Below are 21,072 nucleotides of genomic sequence, written 5' to 3'. Positions count from 1 at the left end.
CATTTCTCAATGAGTATTTCTCTAATATTATTCTCTGGGATATTATCCGAATCCTTTTCCTGCAGTCCACTGTCCTTAGATTTTTCATGTTATTGCCCTTTGATGTTAGCAACCTAATACTTAACCAATGTTTACTGCTTCTGCCACCCACCATACTCCTCCCCAAATGACCATGATGCCTTTCTTTTTTTCCTTGAGTTTTGAGACTCTTTCTTCTACCTGAAGAAGGTCCATGGTAATTCTTCTACCTGATATTGTCCTCTCCTCTACAAATTCTTACATTCATGCCTTTTTTCTTGATGCTATTTTATCTGTTTATTCTCATCATTATCTCTCTTCTACACAGAGATAAACCAATGCCACAATCTGCTTTAGGAAACACTGTCATTGCTCCCAGGATCAGCTCAGGCACTAAGACTATATTGGTTAGGTTAGAGTTTTTCCTCTAAGTGAAAATGCTCTCAGATACAGCTCTCCAAATCCACAAACCATTGAACACATGAGATATATAAAGCATTGCATTCACCACCTAAATAAAGGATGATTAAAGCTGAAAACTTCCACAGACAGTTCAGGATCATTCTCAATGATATTCCTTACCTGATTTAGGATAACTCAGTATGACTGTGTCTTCATCTCTGATCACAAACTTATCACGGCTTTCTTCAATAATTTCTCTTTTATACACTATAGTAGAGAAAGGTATTCCTTCAAACCAAAAGTAGGCTGACATCCCAAAAACTCTTTCTTGGTGATGTGAGATTTCCAACACTGTCCACCTGTTCTGCTTAAAGCAAATGATGAGAGGTAAAATTTATAGAGCAGTCAAAGAATCATTAATATCCCAATGTTTGTACTGAAATGAGCTGCTGATACGAAAAAATACAGATTGCAAAAACCAGTCAAAGGTTGCTGCATTACACTGTGAACATATTCAGAAATTGTTCCAGGGAATTTTGAGCCTGAGGTCATGACCCCAAACTAGAAACTCAATAACAAGTACTTAGACATTGAAATAAGGCTTAGTTAAAATATTTTTCTAATACAATTAAGCATTAAGAATGGTTTCTATTCTCTGTCATCTGGGTGATCCCTGTGCCTTTCTTGGGGTCCTGTTTTCTAGGTAGCCTCCCTGGGTTTGTGAGTAGCGGTCTAGTCATCTTTGTTTTACATCTAGTATCCTCCTATGAGTGGGTACATACCATGTTTGTTTTTCTGACTCTGGGTTACCTCACTCAGGATGATTTTTTTGAGATCCACCCATTTGCCTGCAAACCTCATGATATCATTGTTTTTCTATGCTGAGTAGTATTCCATTGTGTATATGTACCACATTTTATTTATCCATTCTTCAATTGAAGGGCATCTAGGTTATTTCCAGTTTCTGGCTATTACAAACAATGCTGATATGAACATGCCTGAGCAAGTGCCCTTGTGGTATGATTGAGCATTTCTTGGGTATATGCCCAAGAGTGATATAGCTGGATCTTGGGGGAGATTGATTCCCAATTTTCTAAGAAAGTGCCATATTGATTTCCAAAGTGGTTGTACAAGCTTGCATTCCTACCGGCAGTGGAGGAGAGTTCCCCTAGCTCCACATTCTTTCCAGCATAAGGTATCTTCAGTGTTTTTGATCTTAGCCATTCTCACAGGCATAAGGTGGTATCTCAGAGTCATTTTTATTTGCATTTCCATGATAATTAGGGATATTGAGCAATTCCTTAAATGTCTTTCAGCCATGGGCTTGTATGAGTGAGAATTGTTGAGTCCAAGGTTGGATAAAGCACAGGGCCAAATAGCCACATGAATGGAAACACATGAACTATGAACAACTGGATCAGGCCTCTGGATAAGTGAGACAGTTGATTAGCTTGATCTGTTTGGGAGGCATCCAGACAGTGGGACCAGGTCCTGTCCTCAGTGCTTGATATGCATGATATTGCCTATTGAAATCTGGGGTTCATACAGCAAAACTTTGCTCAGCCTGGGAGGAAGGGACTGGACCTGCCTGGACTGAATATACCAGGTTGAACTCAATCTTAAGGGAAGTGTTTGTCCTGAGGATATGGGAATGGGGGGTGGGCTGGGGGGGAAACAGGGGGGACAGGAGGAGGGACAACAAGGGAATCTATGGCTGATATGTAAAATTAAATTACATTATATAAAAATGAATGGTTTCTAATGTGCAAAAAATTTACAGGGACCATAAAAAAATATTGCCCTGAAAAAAATTGTCATGTACAATCATTTTTTTAAGTGGGGATTGTTTTTGATAAATATAGTGCCTTCGATACACCTCAGCCTCATTTTTCCCCTCCATTGCCTTCCTTTCTTTCCCATATTCATGATTCCTTCTTTAATTTTCACTGCTATGTTGATATGATCACACATTAACATAACATAGAGTCCATTTAATTCTGTTTGTATGTGAATATATCCTTAGATAGGCACTAGGAACTGAATAACCAATATGGAATACCCCCTCCTGAGGCAGTTGATTCTACCTTCATTGACTTATTTGTTTTGTTTATTTTTTCATCTAGGAATAAGACAATGTAAAAATTTCCATATCAATATTTGGGTTAAAAAACTGGTGCCATTATGGTGATTCATTTGGGTAAGTATACTGGTGAGAGTTCAAAGGTGTATTGCTCTGTCATGTCTGTAGGATATATCCTATCAACAGATATCTTCAGGCTCTGTGTTTTTCACGAGCCTTAAGTAGAATGAATTAATTTTTAAAAAATTTTGCAACTCTGTTGGTTTGGTCCCAGGTTTTGGCACCAAATTATAAATTTTTCAGCTCTGGGTGAAAGGTATCTTAACTATTTGGAGAGTCAGATGACAACTAGGACAGCCCTGACAGCAGGAGCTGCAATGAGAAAGCTCAGCCCTAGAAGGTGAGGTATCTTGGACATCTAAGCTGACAGGATAGCTCAGCCCTGGAGGTATCCCTAATACCTTGACTGGTTTGGGATAGATCATCCCTGGAGGGGAAGGTCTCCCAGATATCTTGAACTGCTAGGACAGCTCTGATGGCTGGATCTGAAATCAGACAGCTCAGTCCTGGAAGGGAAGGTGTTCTGACTGCTCAGGACAGTCAGGCCTGTAGCTGCTAGGACAGTTCAGCCCTGGAGGAGAAGGTACCCTGACTTCTCAGGAGGGTCAGGCCTCTAACTTCTAGGACAGCTCAGCATGAAAGGGTGAATTGAGATCATCACACCCAAAACTCTTTTGAGAAAGAAATTTATATGGGAAGGAATAGTCCAGTAGAGTGGCTGCCTCCAAAAGTGTTGAGAGAATAGCCCACAACTGAACATGCAGGGTGGTTTATATAGAATATCTTCGGTGTGGATTCAACCAAATATTGGTTAGTTTTTTTTCTCTTCAGGGATTGGTTAGTTTTGTGGGTTAGGGGCAGAGTTGGCCTTGATATCAGAACCAAACTGTGTTTCTTTTACTGGCTTTTCTTGGCATTTTCACACTAATTCTAAGGCTAGGGCATATTTCTTTCACTGACTGATTCTAGGGCCCAAGAGTGTTTCTTTGGTAATGGTTTCAGAGTAAGGGCATGTTTCAATAATTGTTATAGATTTTCCTATAAGTCCATGACCAATCTAGGATGAGGATTGGCCTCATTATCAGTGTCAGATGTGGGTTCCATCTGATGGAATTGGATTTAAATCCAGTAATAACGGTGTTGACTATAACCATAATATTTTTTGTATTAAAGTACCAATAAATCTTGAAGGGAGTTCACTTGTATAGGCCACAGGATTTGTAGATATATGACATTTATGATTGCTTTTCTCCTCCTGTAGTGTGCAGAGTACCTTCCAGTACTGTTAGTGATAATCATTAGAGATGAAGCTTCTTGTTAGACACCAGTGCAGTTTCTCCATGGTGAATAATAAAAGTTAAGTTCTGTCTTCAGGAATAGGGCTTATCATCAGGTTGTGCAAAGTAACCAATAACATTGAAAACAGCCTGTAATATTTTGGGGTGTCTATGGGATCCTTTTTGCCAACTATTCAAAAGATGAAAACCAATACCTGATACTATAGATTTTAATTGACAGCATATAAATTCTAGTTGGAACATGATCATCCCTATATGTCATAATACAATTTGAATTATTTTATTTACTTTAGAAAGCATCTAAATTAGTGGGTTTTCATATGGCTTTTCAAAATATATTTAGTATCAATTTTAGGAAACACTAGCCCCCCACAAGTTGAATAAAATTTGATCTTACCTACTATTTTGATATTTCACAGGATTTCATTTTGGAGAAATATTGAAACTAACATTATAGAAAATATGCCATGACAAAAGAGTATCATTTTGAATTGCTTTCTAACTAATTATTATTATCTAATACCAAATTGTGGTGTTTTGAAACAAAATGCCCAACAAATGGAGTGGTAATATTAAGAGGTATGACTTTGTTGGAGTAGGATTGGCTTTGTTGGAGGAAGTGTGACATTGTTGGGTTGGGCTTTGATTTGACAAATGATGGAGCTACTCCCAGTGATTCAGACCACATTCTGTAGCTATTGTATAAAGATGTGAGGACTCATAGATTCAGTATTTTATCTGTCTGCTTGCGAGCTTTCATGCCACCATAAGGATAATGGGATAACCCTTTGAAGTGTAAACTAACCACCCATTAAATATATTGCTTTATAGGAGTCGTTGAAGTCATTTTGTATCTTCATAACAATAGAAACCCTATCTAAGAAACAAATCTTAATTGTCATGGGTGAAGAAACAAGATATTAGGCCTGTGAGAAATAAATATTCCATTGATTTTGTGGAAAATCTTCTCCCTTATAAGAAGATCATAAAATGGGAGAGGCACAATGTAGATCAGTTTTTACGAGAACTTGTTGTTCCTCCAAAGAACACAGATTCCATCCTGTCACCCATATGTCACTCTCAACCATCCGTAACTGCAGTTCCAGGGAATCCAATAATCTCTCCTGGCTTCAACAGGCACCCAAAATGCATGAGGTACACAGATAATCATTCAAGTAAAACATTGAAAATTTTATTATGGATTTTCTGTGCTAATTTAATCATATTCATAATATTAAATTTGTCAATCAGTGAAGAGTGTATTGCTGGAGAGTGTCATCCCAGTTCATGTTATTCATTTTAGGTGCTTCTTTACGTCTTAAGTATTTACTGTAATTAATTTCACATCCTTTTTCAGGACTCTGCCCAGTATAGTTTAATCTATTGTTTTTGGGTGGTTTTTTTAGGTTTTTTGAGACAGGGTTTCTCTGTGTAGCTTTGTGCCTTTTCCTGGTACCCACTTGTTAGTCCAGGCTGGCCTCGACCTCACAGAGATCCACCTGTCTCTGCCTCCTGAATGCTGGAATTAAAGGAGTGCGCAACCACCGCCCAGCCATTTTAATCTATTGTTAAGAGTATTAGTTTCTTATTTTTTTCAACATTTTCACTGTTATTTTTATAGGTCATGGATCTTGTGCAATGCTTTCTTGTGGAAAGTAGGGATACATTTTGAGTGTTTTGTGGAGGAGTCCTTAGAATCTGTGATATGTGGGACCATTTTCTTTCAAACCACCACAACTTGGTTTCAGATGATAACCATGTGTTAGAAAGGAATTCAAAATGATACTCTTTTGTTATGAGATTGGAGATGCTGCTAACTGGATCATTTCCATGACATTGCTCAACCTTCTTTCTTTTGAAACCCACTAACAACAACCAAGGGAAAGCACTAACAACCATGGGGTAGATGTTCCCAGAACTAACTAAAAATACATTGCAGCTGAATCTTATGGAGGTATTTCTCAGTTGAATTTCCCTCCATTCAGATGACTTGATGCTGTGTGAAATGAACAGAAAATTAGCCAGGACACAAAAACTCTAGCTTCTAGTTGAGATTTAACTATCTGAGCTTTCTCACAGTACCCAACAGAGATAACATGAACCCTAAACAACAGGAAGCAATTCTAAGAAAATGATGCCCCTTCTCCCTTAGGTTTCATATTTCTCAGGGTTATGGATGATGGTTATAGGATTGGGGGTTGAAGAAAACATTAAAATCAGTATTCTCATTAAAAAAATGAAGAAGAAGAAATGGAATGGATAGGTATAAGATATTATGGTAGATCATTGTATATACTAGTAAACAAATGTAGTAAAATAGCAACCTTAGATAATTTGCACTGTAACTTGTACTGTTATGGATTCTTATATGTTGATACAAATGTAAACTATTTTATATTCCTGTTTAAGATGATTTGTATATTGATACAAATACGGAACTATATTTGTTATAATGTACATATATTTCTACTCTTATTTGAAATATGTTTATATTGATACAAATGTAAATTTATATCTGTCATACTTTATGTATGTTCTACTTCTGTTTAGGATATTCGGTATATTGATATATATTTAAGATTATTGTCATATTGTATATTGTGCTATATATTCCTACCTCTGTTATAAATATCTTGTGTATTGTTACAATTTTGAAGTCATTGTTCTTCACCATACATTTACTTATAGACTGTTTACCTTGTTTACATGAAGCCTTAGTCCTTAGGTTATTTCGGCAGATAAGACTTATAGATTTATAGTCACCTATGCCTGTCATCTCTATAGATAGATTAGTTAGGTTATCCAGATTTACAGATACATAGGTCAGATGGACAGGTAATCTTCAAACACTTCGTAGACCTAGAGAATATGGCATTTAAATAACTTAGAATTCTGTTGACATGAGACACAATTGCTCCTGGCTGCACCAATTTGATCCCGAGAGAATGTTGGGCTTCTAAGACATTTCCATTTGGAAGTTTGTCTTTTTGGCACAAAATTGCCTACTGGGCAAAGAACTGCCCTTGCCTTGACGGCTGACAGTACAAATGCAATGCTGTCATTCCTGGACAAGTGGGACACAAGGAAAGAGACCACTGTACTCTGCCAAGAGAGGGTAAGATGGTCTTTCAGAATTCCTGCTTCTGAAAATGGTCTGTCAGATACTCTAGGCCTGTAGCCTGTTTGAATGCAACAACAATGCTGAGAAACATTAGGTGACTGTCCAGGCTGCCAGCTGTCTCTGTCTACTCTTGCAAGACTCCCAAAAGTTGCTTGAATCCATCTTCCATTTCTCAGGTATCATTATGTTCCTTCTCAAGTCGTTGATGGGATTAAAGACGAGCAGTTATAGTTACAACATAGTATATATAATATCTTAGATAGAACATATTAAGTATTAGATTCAGATTCTTTTTGATAGGACAATTTTTGGAATGATCTTTATAACATGCCATTTGCCTATGCTCTATACTTCTCTTGATTTTAGTATGTGTTTCTTGCTTGATATTGTTTGCATTGGTTGTAGTTCCATCTTATCTATGTCATTATCCCGCATTATTCCTGGACAATATTTGATAACCATTCCTTTGTATATAGTCTTGTACTAGTTTAGAAACTTCTTATTTAGACAAAAAGGGGGAGATGTAGCTGTTAGACATTCCAGCTTGGATTTGGAAGTTCCAACCACCATTGAGACTCTGGCAACTGTCAAGCCTATGAGGCAGGTCTAAGGGAGGCCTCTGGAGACCTGAGACCTGGATGGGCAAGCACTCTCTGTTCCTGGACCCTAGACAGTGGAGGTTGACTGAGCAGAGCTCCAGAGAACTACCCTGAACTGCAATACACCCTCCCCAGAAACCCGCGATCTACCTATCCCTTCATTTTTAAGTTACCCACTAAATAAATCTTCCTTTTAACTACGTGGAGTGGCCTTAATAATTTCACCAATAGAAAAGGGCAGATGTCTACTTAGAACTGAAGAGGTCACATCACAGATCACTCATCCCTCACTCATTCCTCATAGTTTCCTTAGCCTTCTTTTCCAAACAAACCAAGACCAACTGCCTAGGGCAGGTGCCTCCAAAACCACTGGATTGGGTCCTTCTACATGAATAATTAACCAAGAAATGGCCAAGACATAACTACATGCCAGTCAGTCGGAGGCATATTCAAAATTGCAATTGCTTCTTCCAGGATGAACCTGGTATATATAAAATTGCCTAAATATTAACCAGAAGACTTGAGTTTATTAATGAATATACAATGACTTATGTATAGCCACTTATCACTGGACGAAACAGCAAGTCTCCCCTATAAGCACTATCAGGCATCATCTTTATCTTCTTTCACATCTGTGTTCCTTCTAGAAAAATATTAACTACTTTTTATTTAAAATATATCATGTGCTACAGCTCTTCTATGTTATGTACAACCAACTGGTCACTTCAGTACACATAGACATATGATCAAAATTAAATCAACACATTAGGTGTGATATATTATATATGTATACCAATATAAATGCATCATAATTTTTTTATATACATACATAACATATACATTTATCTATTATATTTGTACATATATAAGATATGTAAAAAATCTTATGAATTAGGGAAATGAGGACCACAAGAGGAGGCAAGTAGCAAAACTGAGAGAAGGTACAATGTAATGATTACAATATTTGTGTAGAAGTTTCTCAACAGACTAAAAAGGAATTAATTAAAAAAAACTATCAAACAACATATAGCTAGAGAGTTCATATTAGTCCATACAAAGGAAACAGGAATTGGACTTAGAAATTAGTGTATGCCATTGCTCAAGTCTAACTTACTAAAATAGAAGTAATTTAATCTTGACTTAACTCTAACCAAGCAATTGAAAGACCAACATGACAAAAACTTCAAGTCCTTGAAGAATGACTATCATAGAAGACTAATTGTTTTATTACAATTGAAATGAGTTGGATGAACATAATACCTTAAATAAGAGTAAAAATACATATATAGTGTAATAAAATTAACTTTAAATTTGTATCAATAAACTAAAATCCATAGCAATGTAAAACACTTTTAAAGAAGTTGTTGCTTTTTAAAAGTAGGTTCAACAATTTACACTTTTATCCTATATATCTATATCAAACAGCTCATGCTGGAGAGGAGGGAGAGTAAGTTGAATATTCTTGCATTGATGGTGGGAGTGGCAAATTGTACATTCTCTTTGAAAGTCATAGTGGAGGTTACTCAGAAACTGGATATCAACCTACAAAAAGATCCAGCTATACCACACTTGGGCACATACCCAAAGGATGCGCAATCATACAACTATGATATTGTTCAACTATGTTCCTAGCAACTGTATTTATAATTCATGGAGAATTGCTTAGTCTTCCTGCAACTTGATAGGCCATTGTTTGATAATACTCATGGGAGACCTGCCCCTTCCTAAACAGAAACGGAGAAGGAATGGTTTGAGAGTGAGGTTGGGGGAGTTCCTGGGAGGGGAGGAGGGATGGGAAACTATGGCTTGAGTGTAAAAATATACATGAGTAAATTTATTTTAAAATGAAAAGAAACACAAACAAACCAAAAACCAAATCTTCTCTAACACTCTGGGCATGGATACGCTCCACTATCGATAGCAGCCTTCTCTCATACCACCCAAACATGTCATGCCTTCAGTTACAACCTACTTGTCCCACTTTACTACGCCATTTTCTCCACATCTCCATTAAATTTTTATTCATCATAATGGCATAGGGAACTGGGGAGTGTCATGCAGTATATCATTTTGCCCAAACAGATTTACTTACTGATAATGTACATTGCAATGATTTGTTGGTCTGGTTTAGGACCTATGCATTCTGTTACACCCTCAATACTGGACCCTCACCTAGACACATCTTGGATATGTTACTATCACTCACAGTCATGGATATCCTGTGACTCGGTTCTGAAGGACCAGCCCTTTTCACCTTCTCCACCAACTCACACATAGGGCCAAGTTAGGGGTGACCCAAATCAAAGCCCTAGATTAGGCCTCAGTGGTAGCTTAGTTATTCAGTGATGGTCTTTAATGTGCCTTTTTCCAACCCAGATGTGACAGGCAAGGGACAGAGACAGTCCTGATTATTTTTAAGGTTCCTTTTATTTTATGTGTAGAAGTGATTTTCTTGCATGTATGTATGTGTTTGTTGCAAATGTCTGTGGCCCCAAGAGTCTAAGAAATGGTATTGTGCATTGCTATACAGGTACTAGAAATTGAATCCTGGTTCTCTACAAGAACAGTGAATGCTTTTAACTGCTGAGCCTTATCCCCATCCACACTTGATTAAATGTTTAAATCATCATCTTAGTTTAATTATGGTAGTTTTTGATCTCTCTAGAAATTCATTCATATGTCTTAGATTTTTCCTTTAGTGGAATATTCTTAAAATAAACTCTAATAATTTTTTGAATTTGATTGTTACTTTTCATAATGACTCCATTTTTGAATCTTACATATTCAGCATTGGCTTACATACTTCCTTTTGCATAGTTTATCTAAAGTTTGTCAATATTTTTTTATATTTTGAAGGACCAAAATCAATTTTATTGACTCTGTGGTTTGTTTACTTTTCAACTGTTTGCATTTCACTGATTTCATTAATGTCAGTGCTTTCTTTCCAGCTCCTGATTTTGATATGTAAGTTGTTCTTTTTCCAGAGCCCTAAGGTGAACCATTAACTAAATTATTAGAAATCTCTTTAATTTTTTTAATGTAGGCATGTTGACCTTTAAATATCTCTCTTGGGACTACTTACATTGCATCTCACAGATTAACGTACATTGATTGTTTTTAATTTTCATGTTATTATAGGAGTTTTTCTACTCTTGGATTCTTCTAGAAATCATTCATGATTATGTTGTGAGTTGTTAAACTGCCATGAGTTTCTTTACCTTCTACTGTTTCTCTTGTTTATTGATGTTATTTCATTGTTGTCATGTACAATAAAAGGAAATATTTCAGTTTCCCCATATTTGCTCCGACGTTCTTTGTGTCTTAATAGATGATATATTTTAAAGAAAGTTCCATGGGCTGCTGAGAACAATTTGTATTCTGCAATGTTTGGATACAATATTGTATAGTTGTCTTTTAAGGCCATTTTACCTTTGATTTCATTTAACTCTGTCTACATGTTTTGGGATGAAAGATGAATTCTTAGAATGAACTACTAAGATACCTGGTGATAGACTTTGGCTTTACATCTAGTAGTATTTTCTGTGTAGTACTGTGTGCACCTGTGTTTAGAATTGTACGGTTCTCTCCATGAATTGTTCCCTTAAATAGTAGGAAGTGATATTTATCATTTTTCATTAGATGTGTTTCCAAGTCTATTTTGTCAGTTTGCATCAGCTTGTTTTCATGCTACATTTGCCTCAAATATCTTTTTTCATCATTTCATTTTAAGGTTACATATGTCTTTTTATGATACTGTACAATAAAAAATACTTCATCCTTTATTATTCTAATCTCCTAACCTGTGTCTTTTGATTAAGTAATTGATTCCATTATAATTAAGATACTACTGAAAGGTGCCTATTCATGATTGTAATTTTGATGATTTTGCCAATGTGCTCGAGCTGTTTTGCTTTCATTATTTTTTATTTAGCTGTTGCCCTAATTTGCTTTATCATTTCTGTGAATAAAACACTCTTGCTAGAATCAATGTAGGGGAAGAAATTATTATACTTTATGGTCACAATTTAGCTATGGGAGATGTCAGGGCAGTATCTCCAAAAGGAACTGAAGCAGAAATCATTTTCCTAATCTGCTTTTTAACTTCATCAGTGTTTCATGCTCAGTTTCTTTCTTATACAACTCAGTTTCAGCTACCTATGCTGTAGGCCCAAACACAATGATCATCAATGAAGACGGCATCTCAACACCTGGTAATGTGTCAGCCTGATGAGAACTATATCTTAACTGAGGCTTTCACAGATAATTTTAGGTTGTGTCAAGTTGACTGGTGAAATGAATTTTGCTTGTTGCACTCTTAAGGATATACCTATATTCCTCTTAACTATAAAAACTCCTTTCCTTTAAATATGCTTTATAGAGCTGTGTTAGTAGTCATAATTTCATTTTGCATATTTTTAGCATATAATTTTTTATATCTCCTTCAGTAATGAAAAGCAGCTTTGATGGGTAGTCTGAATTGTCATTAGCTGTCTTTTGGAACATGAAACACAGCTTTCAAGTTTCTCCTGCTTTTCAAAATCTCAGGTAAAATCTATTATTCTGACAGATCTTCCTTTATTTTTGTCTTGATGTCTCTCTCTTGCCAATGTCAATACATATTTTTTATTGAAATATAATATTTTGAGAGGTGGCTCTTTTCTGGTCTTGTCTATTTGAGGTTCTAAATTCTGCCTGTATCTGAATGTGTATCCATTCTAACAAGATGCAACTTAGCAAGAAAAGGGTTTGTTTTACTTACAACTCCAGAGTACAGTATGTCATTGATAAGAAGTCTTGGTAGGAAGTTAGAACACTGTATTCACAGTCAAAATCAGACAGACAATGTGTTTACTCTTGCTTTCTTACCTGCAACTAGCTTTCTCTTCCCTTATACTTTTGTGGACAACCATGGGTAGGGAATGATGCTGCCCAAAATGTGATTCATCATTCTACATTATAAATGAACTATCAAGATACTCTTTCAAAGACATGCCCACAGGCCAATGTAATCTACATGATTACTCAATGCAAATCTCTTCCAAGGTGGATATAGGATGTGTTAAATTAACATCAAAAGCTACTAAACATGATATCTCATTTCCTAATTAGAGGAAATGATCATAAAATGTTTTCTATACCTATGAACTTATATTTCATCTTTGCATAGGATGACAGATATCCTGGAATTCCCACTTTTATCTTCTTATTGTGTTACCTTTGTTATTATTGGATTGTCCCAAGCCTGCCATCTTGCCTTCACACTATTATTTTTTTCCTTTAAACATACATTTTTAAAAACATTTTTAAATTTATTTTTTTCATTTTTCTTTATTAAGAAATTTTCTACTCACTCCACATACCACCCATAGATCCACCCTCACCCTTCCTCCCACCCCAGCCATATAAATATCTCATTAATTTTGAACCAGCGTGTATGAGTGCATTTGTGGCTGTGTCGTTACACAAATTTCAAAGTACATTTGAGAGAACTTGAGAACAATGTTGTGGAGTTACTTTTCTACTTCTGATTTATGTGGGTTACAGAGACAGTTTGATCATCACGTTTATATGATGAACAATGTATATTTTTACCCATTGTTATCTCATAATGCCACCATTCCCTTTTGTATATTTATTTACTTTATTTACAATTATTTGTTGTGTAGGTCATCTGTGAAAATTTCTACACTTCCTTCTTCAATAAAGTGGTTTTTATAACCTACTCTTCAAAATTATGTCATTAGGGCTGGATAGACACTTCAGTAATCAAAAGTACTTAGAAATACTTAGAAAAAAGTGCTGAGAAGTGTGGCATGTGTTTCCTAGCACTAACATTAAGTAGCTCAATTGTTTCATGAATCCAGCTTCAGGGAACTGACACTCTGCAAACCTCTGTGAGCACACACACATGCAAACTCACACATACACACACAGATTCATACTTCTCTGATTATGAACAAACATATACAAAAATAGAAAAAATCTCTTGAAAATGATTTCATTAACTACAAGTTTCTAGGGCATCGCATACTATCTGAATGCCCATGTAAACCATTCTCTCTCTCTGCCACCCATCTCTATCTTTCCCAGTCCCTCTCTGCTTCCCCACTCCAGTCTCTATGACATGATTTATTCTGCTCACTGTGTTCATTGATGTGATTATTAACAATGTCATATAATCTTGATTCATACCATTAATTCTTTTCATTCAACATATTTTGGTATTGATGGGAATCATTCATCCCAACGTCATACAAAATATCATTCTTACAATTTATGTCATGTAAACTTTCTGTCCTCATAGCACAGTTCACCAGGAGGCAGGTATTTACTTGTTTGCTTTTTGAACATTACTTCCTGTTAACACATAGATTTTGTGGTTGTTTTTTTTTTTTTTTTAGATCCAGCCATTAGGTCTTATCACTTGATAAACATCAATGAAAATGGAACAAAATAATAAATATCCAGGCTGACTATTATGGTGTAAGCCTTCAATCACAACATTCATGAGACATTTTCAAGTGGATCAATAATTCAAAACCATCTTCTGCTAAACGCCAAGACTGAGACACCCTTATTGACATACACTTTAGAATCCCTGCCTCCAAATAATCACATATTTTTAATATCACTTCCAAGTCAGAACCACTGTTAATTATCTGCTATATTTATGATATTGGTTATTTTTGTGCTTGTAGTCACAGAGTTTGGCTTTTTTTTCTTTTACAGATCTGTTGTATCCTAGGATGGCCACAAATGCTATGTGAAACGGAAAATGACACTGGATCTTTGGTCTTCTCAAGTCTCTTCCTCCTGAGTTTTAGTATCACAGATGGATGCCATCATATTTGACTTGGCTTTTACCTTTCCTTTTGATGTGCATAGATATGTTAGTTTACGATGGTATGGATACAAATGTGTGAATATGGTGGTTCTTCTGCTAAAATTAGAGTGCAGAAGAGAAACAGCCACATCAGGTCTATTACATTTTAGTCAACTACTCCTGAACATGAAGATTGCATTGGAATGATTGATATATCCAGTGTCACTGCATTGGGGAAAACTGGTTCTCACCCTCCAGGCCGGTATAAATGAGAGCTGAGTTGTTAATGTTTAATTTAGTGGATAGATTTTCATTCATTCATTCACTCATTAATTCATTCCTTTAAAAAATATAGCAAAATAAAGTACAATATGTTGAAATAGTATTATCACCTCAAAGCTGGACAAGATAAACCAACAGAAGGAAAAGAGCACAAGAGAAGGCACAAGCAGAGACTGATATGTTCACACATTCAGGAAGCCCATAACATCACTAAACTGGAAGCCATAACTTATAAGCAGAAAACTGGTGCAGAGTGGAGAGGCACTATGCATGCTGTTCCAGACTGTGGGTCATATGAGCTTTGCTTGTGTTGATGTGGAAGACCTTGTTGTTTGCTGTCCTCCATCTTCTCTGGTTCTAACATTCTTTCTTCTTCTTCTGAAGAGTTCTCTGAGATATAAACTGAGAGATTTGGTAGAGACACATGATTTAGGGATGATTGTCCAAGAGCATCTCAAACTCTCTGTGTTGTCTATCTGTTTGTTCCCCACTGCTTTCAGAGAAAATTTATCTAAAGATGACTGAACAAGTGACTAATCTGAACATAGCAGAAAACCATTAGTCATCATTTTTCACAATATTTTAGACCAGTATTATTTGGTTTTACGCCAGTCTCTTGTCACCAAAGCAATGTCTGGAATTCATCCCATCTCATGGAATGGGCCTTAAGTAAAATCTGTTACTGGTTGTTTATTGCCATGAGATTTGTGGTATCATTGGCCTATCTTATCTTGCAAGTTTGACTATGTAAATGAATGTTTCCTGTTCTAATTGCCTGGTCCCAAATAAACAACAGAGTCTGAATGTGAATTATGAATGATTGGCTGATAGGTTAGGCATTTTACTAGCTAACTCTTACCTTTAAATTTACCCATTTCTATTAATCTATATATTGCCATGTGGCTTCTGACTTCACTTGTCCTGTAGTATGTCTTGCTTCCTGGGTGGTTGGCTAGCATATCTTCTAACTCCTCCCTTCTTCTTCTTCCCATCATACGAGTTTAGCTTTTCTCCATTACTCCCTTCCAAGTTACTGTTCTATCAACTTTTTATTAAGTAATGAGTCTAAACTTATACATAGTGTAGAAAAGGATTGCTGAACAGCAGACACCATTGTAAATCAAAAGCTTTATGGGTGGCTTCATGTCTACATTTCTCTTTTGATAGTGTGCAAAGCACATTGCAGTATCAAAGATCTAGGAACTAGAGGTGAAAACTCTAGGTGGTCACCAGTCTATTATCTCCATGTTCAATGAGTTCTAAAGGTGTTGTCTTCAAGATTGGGTCCTTGCAGTCAGTTTGTAAAGAGCAACCTAGAAACTATGTTGTTTAGAGGTTTCAATAAGGTCTCTTTGACAAAAAATAAATTAAATTTAATCTAATCAAAGTAAAAGAAAATTCCTTTATTTTCTAGAGATAGACATTTAGGAAACCATCTCCATCATTATTATTTTATAGTATTTAGATGGTATTCATATGTATGTACATTCATATTTATGTTTATTTATCATTTATATATTATATAATTGATAATATTTATATATAGTTGACCTGGGTTTTCTTCTTTTTCTTCACTTCTTAATATTAAGCATTATTTTCATGGTGTCCCAGATATCCTGCATGTTTTGTGCAAGGAAAATTTTAGATTTAACATTTTCTCTGACAAATGTCTACATTTTTTCTACATTGTCTTCAATCCTTTAGTTTCTCTCATCTGTTTCTTGAACTGTATTATTGAAGTTCATCTCTATGGTTCCTGTTTGAGTTCCTAAATTTTTCTTTTGCATTTCTTTCATTTTTTTTTGGTGACTAATAATCTTTCCATTTTCAGGTCTTCAATGTTTCTTTTTTTCTTTGTACTGCTTATGTTTTCACAGATTACTTTATGAGATATATTATTTGTTCTTTAATGATGTCTGTCATCTCCACCCAAACATTTTAGTATTGTTTTCTTTTTTTCCATTTAATTTGGAATATTCAGAGCCTGTTGTAGTATATTTGGTGGGCTCTAGTGAAGGTATACTGTCCAGAATGTTATTGACTATGTTTTTAGGCTGGTGTGTAGGCATCTGGTATTGGGGAAATTGTAATTCTACATGCTGATATCTGATCCAGTCTTTGCAGGGTTGGTATTTCCTTCCTTAATTTCTGTTGCTCTGTCTGGTACTTAGGTCAGTGTATAAAATTGCCTGGTAGAAAATTCTTCTGGAATCCTGATAAGTGTGGCCAATTGCAGTTTCAGGAAAAATGTCTTCATTTTTACAATGCTTACATTTAGGATTAGCAATGATCTAGGAAGAAGGCATAAGAAGATCCACAGAAGGGAAGATAAGAGATTAATCCACAGGATCTACTTAGTTAGTAACCTGGGAATGGGACAACTGAGTGAAGTCAGATCACAAGAGAAGGTTTGAAATCAAGCTGTGAATGAGACTGAAGATTGGACTTGGAAGAATGCAAGGAGAGATCAAGATCTGCACTTAGTCTACTTGTTTTCTGATTAGACTGGCCAGTAAGTGCTTAGATAATATCTTCTGGATTTCATCATTTGCTAGACAAAAAAAATGAGTAGGGGGAAGAACTTTGGTTGTTAAGATCTGTATTATCTACATGAGACAGGGACATATGTGGGAGGAAGGCTTCAGCAGGTGTTCCACATAGAGCGTGAAATACTACTAGGTGATTGGACATGGAGATTCAAATGGAGAGGTGAAGATCTGCATTTAACCTGTTTCCTTGCCTAGGTTGTTTTGGATGTTTTTAGGGAATACTTGATTGAGTTGAGGTATGGGGCAAATGCTTGCATTGTGGTAGGGATGTTAGCAGGGATCTCAGACATCCACTAGAGATGGGGGTAGCTAATGCATGTGCTCTGCTGCAGAGCTGGGGGTAAGGCTGGGGGATTGGACTCAAAGGAATAAAGAATTGTTAAGATCTGTGTTTAGGTTCGCTCTTCTTTGCCACAGTAGTTGGTGGGTTCCCAAGGAGGCCTCATTGGAGTTAAAAGTTGAGACAGTACTCCGAGTTTGATTATTGAGTTTAGAAATTTTGTTGGATTCAACCTAGATGAGGGAGATGCCACAGATTATTCTCTTGCATTATGAGGATGAGACAGGGGAATTGAAGCTGTAAAATCACAGGAACTGGTAAAAATCTTCAGTCAGCCTACCTGCTTCCACAGCAGGTATTCAAATCTTAAAATGTCTTATTAAAGCTGGGTGGTGGTGGTATATGGCTTTAATCCCAGCACTTGGGAGGTAAAGGCAAGTTGATCTCTGTGAGTTTGAGGCCCGACTGTGTTACTGAGTGAATTCCAAGAGGGTTGCAATTCTACAGAGAAACCCTGGCAAAAATTAAAAAAATGTCTTATTAATAAAAATCCATTAGCCAGATAATGGGCTAAAAGCTGAAAGATCAGAGAAGCAGAGAAAGCCACAGCCAACTTCACCTCACCAACTCCTCAGCCAGTCCTGAAAGCCTCTGAGTCATAAATGTAAAGGCATAGGCCTAAAAGAGCCTCTAGTCCTTGTCTCCTTGTAACTTGTAGAATTTTCTTCATCCTGACATAATACATCCTGGGATTAAAGGCATGTGTACTCTTTCACCAAAGGAATGAGACCTTAAGTGTTAGGATTAAAGGTGTGCACCATCATTATCTGGCTCTGATTCCTCTCTGAGACTGAGTCAGTCTTCTGTAGTCCAGGGTGGCATTGAGCTCACAGAGATGCAGATGAATCTCTGTGTAGCTGGAGAGTTCTCCAGTCCTGCATGGCCTAAGTTCAGGACAAATCTCTCTCACCTGCCAGTACTGCAGCTGCTTAGAAGCAACTGAGTAAGCACACAGAGACTTATATTGTTTAAAAACTGTATGGCCACAGCAGGCTTTTCTTATCTAGTTCTTATATCTTAAATTAACCCATTTCTATTAGTCTATAAGTTACCATGTGGCTTGTGGCTTAGCGGTACCTTACATCTCACTTGTCATGGCAGCAGCTGACAGTGTCTCTATGCCTTAGCCTTTTAATTTTTACAATTCTCCTCCCTCCTTTTCCCACCTATACTTCCTGCCGGGTACTGGCCAATCATTGTTTTATTTATTAACCTATCAGAGCACACATTTAACATGAAAAACATCTCACAGTGTCTCTGTCTCCCAAGTGCTAGGATTAAAGGTGTGTGCCACTACCGCCTGATCTAGTGGATGGCTCTGCCCTCTGATCCTCAGGCAAGTTTTATTAGGTTATACAATAGATCACCACATTTCCACATTTTTGTCTAAAGCAATAAAAAATATTATAACTAATATAGGAATACTATATTCAATAAGTATAATATGTATATACAATATATCCAGTCAAGAATTACATTAACATTGTCAAGTCCATTAACATTGGACAGATTCAGAGAAATTAGTCCATTATTTATTCCATTTTGGTGAGTCCAGAATATTGTACCTAATTCACTTTCTATCCTAACTTTTATGACCAACTGATTATTCTCTTTCAATGACTTTCAAATATATACACTTTATACCTTTTTAGTGAGTTTCTTTTCCTAATTAGTTAACAAGTAAAACTATCACTAACTATCTAGTCTTGAACTCCCTCAGAGACCCAAGAAGGAACTAATATTCACTAAGTAAGCAATAAGTACAAGCAGGCAACTTCCAAAAAATGTGAAAAATGACAGAAACTGATGGCTGCCTGTACATTCACCCAAGGTTTCTCAGTTGTGGTATCCATCCTTGGTCCACAGGACTAGTATTTGGGACAGATTCATCCATGAAGCAGGATGTTCTAAAGGGCTTTCTACCTTGTCTATGCAAGGTTCAGAAGTCCTGTCTTTTGTGTCCTCCTTGTCCATTCAGACAGTCTGCTGTTAGCACTTGAGGCAAGGGCCCTTTCTTACCAAGTGGCTAACATTTTGCAACAAAGGAAGGAAACTCTATAAGGAGTTATTAATGCCCTTCATCTTCTCTGAAGTAGTTTAATGCTGCCAGGAGTACACATGTCTCACAGACATGACACAGAATATATGTTATTAAAACATCACAAATCCCATATTCTGCAGATCTCTGAGGTGTTTGAGATGACCTATCTAAAATATATTTCAATTTGAATTTGAAAATGTACCTAATATAAATACAAGTTCAAAAGTAACATGTGATTCACAACTAACTTTCATTTCTTTATATGCTAATTACATGGTAATAATAAATTTCAGGGACTAGCAATTTGCATTACATTTTAAAGGAGTTGTATAGGTACAAAGGCTTGAACAAGATTGGAATAGTTTGTACAATATGGTCTTGTAGACAAATTTCTAAAGGGTCTTATTAAATAAAAACAGGGAACCTAATATAGGGGTAAAGCCTTAGAGAGATCAGGGAAATAGGAAAAGCCAACAGCCAACCTCACTTCACCAACTCTGTGGTTTCCAAATGCAATCTACTTCCTGTCTACCCATGACACTTTATGCCTTGTTTTTCTGCCCTCTTATTGGCTCTTATACCAACTACCTCACTGTCTTTTCACTGTCTGTCTGTACAGACCTCCAGATGTCTATAGTTGGTAATGGGATTAAAGGCATGTGTCAACACTCTTGACTCTGTTCCCTAGTATGTCTTTGAAAACTCAGAGACTCTGCCTGCTAATTGATCAGATTAAGAGCATTGTGCTGCCTTTCTTTGTTTACTTAAAATGGCTGGTCTTTCACCCTGATTTCCAGGAAAACTTCATTTCTAAATGCACAAATAAAATATCACCACACTTTGCCTTTTTTTTATCTAATAAAAATTTTCAAAATTAAAAATTTATAATTAATATAAGAAAAACTATATACTATTATTGATGTAACCAACCATCTTATTAAATAAGAAACACAGAAACAATGCAAAAGAGAAAGCCGAGAGGTCAGAGCTCAGAGCTAAAATCTCACCCTTTCTCCTGCGGTGTCCCAGCTTCCCGAATGAGCGCTCTATTCCTGTCTGTTCATCTATTTAAAGTATTTTGTTCTGCCTTCTCATTGGTTGTAAACCCAAACACGTGACTGCCTCATCACTGTCTGAATGTACAGCCCCCTATGTCTTAAAGGCATATGTCTCCAATGTTGGCTATATCCCTGAACACACAGATATCTATGGGATTAAAGGCATGTGCCACCACCGCCACACTCTTGCTATGGCTCTAATAGCTCTGACCTCTGGGCAACTTTATTTATTAACATACAATCAAAATCACATTTCAGTACAATTAGATTACCACCACATACTATAAGTACAATAACTACATTCAATACATACAAGCAATAAATACATCAATAAGGTCTAGTCCATTTACATTGAACAAATTCAGAGAAAATGTTCATTTATCTATTCTATTTTGGTATGT

General features: G+C 36.3%; 1 protein-coding gene across 2 annotated transcripts in view; it reads right to left on the bottom strand.

Annotated features, from left to right (window-relative positions):
- LOC143266817 (sulfotransferase 2A2-like) overlaps positions 1 to 847 on the bottom strand; it is a 41,228-nt gene extending 40,381 nt beyond the window's left edge. For both annotated transcript variants that reach the window (XM_076571681.1, XM_076571684.1), the window contains exon 1: positions 601 to 847. In XM_076571681.1, coding sequence (XP_076427796.1) covers positions 601 to 733 — 133 coding nt within the window. In that variant the 5' untranslated portion in view covers positions 734 to 847. The remainder of the gene's footprint in view (positions 1 to 600) is intronic.
- Between the last annotated feature and the right edge of the window lie 20,225 nt (positions 848 to 21,072).

Source organism: Peromyscus maniculatus, chromosome 1, assembly GCF_049852395.1.
Source record: "Peromyscus maniculatus bairdii isolate BWxNUB_F1_BW_parent chromosome 1, HU_Pman_BW_mat_3.1, whole genome shotgun sequence".
In the NCBI taxonomy this organism is placed as follows: domain Eukaryota; kingdom Metazoa; phylum Chordata; class Mammalia; order Rodentia; family Cricetidae; genus Peromyscus; species Peromyscus maniculatus.
Note: the sequence above shows the minus strand (reverse complement) of the source record. Positions and strands in the feature narration are given on the sequence as shown.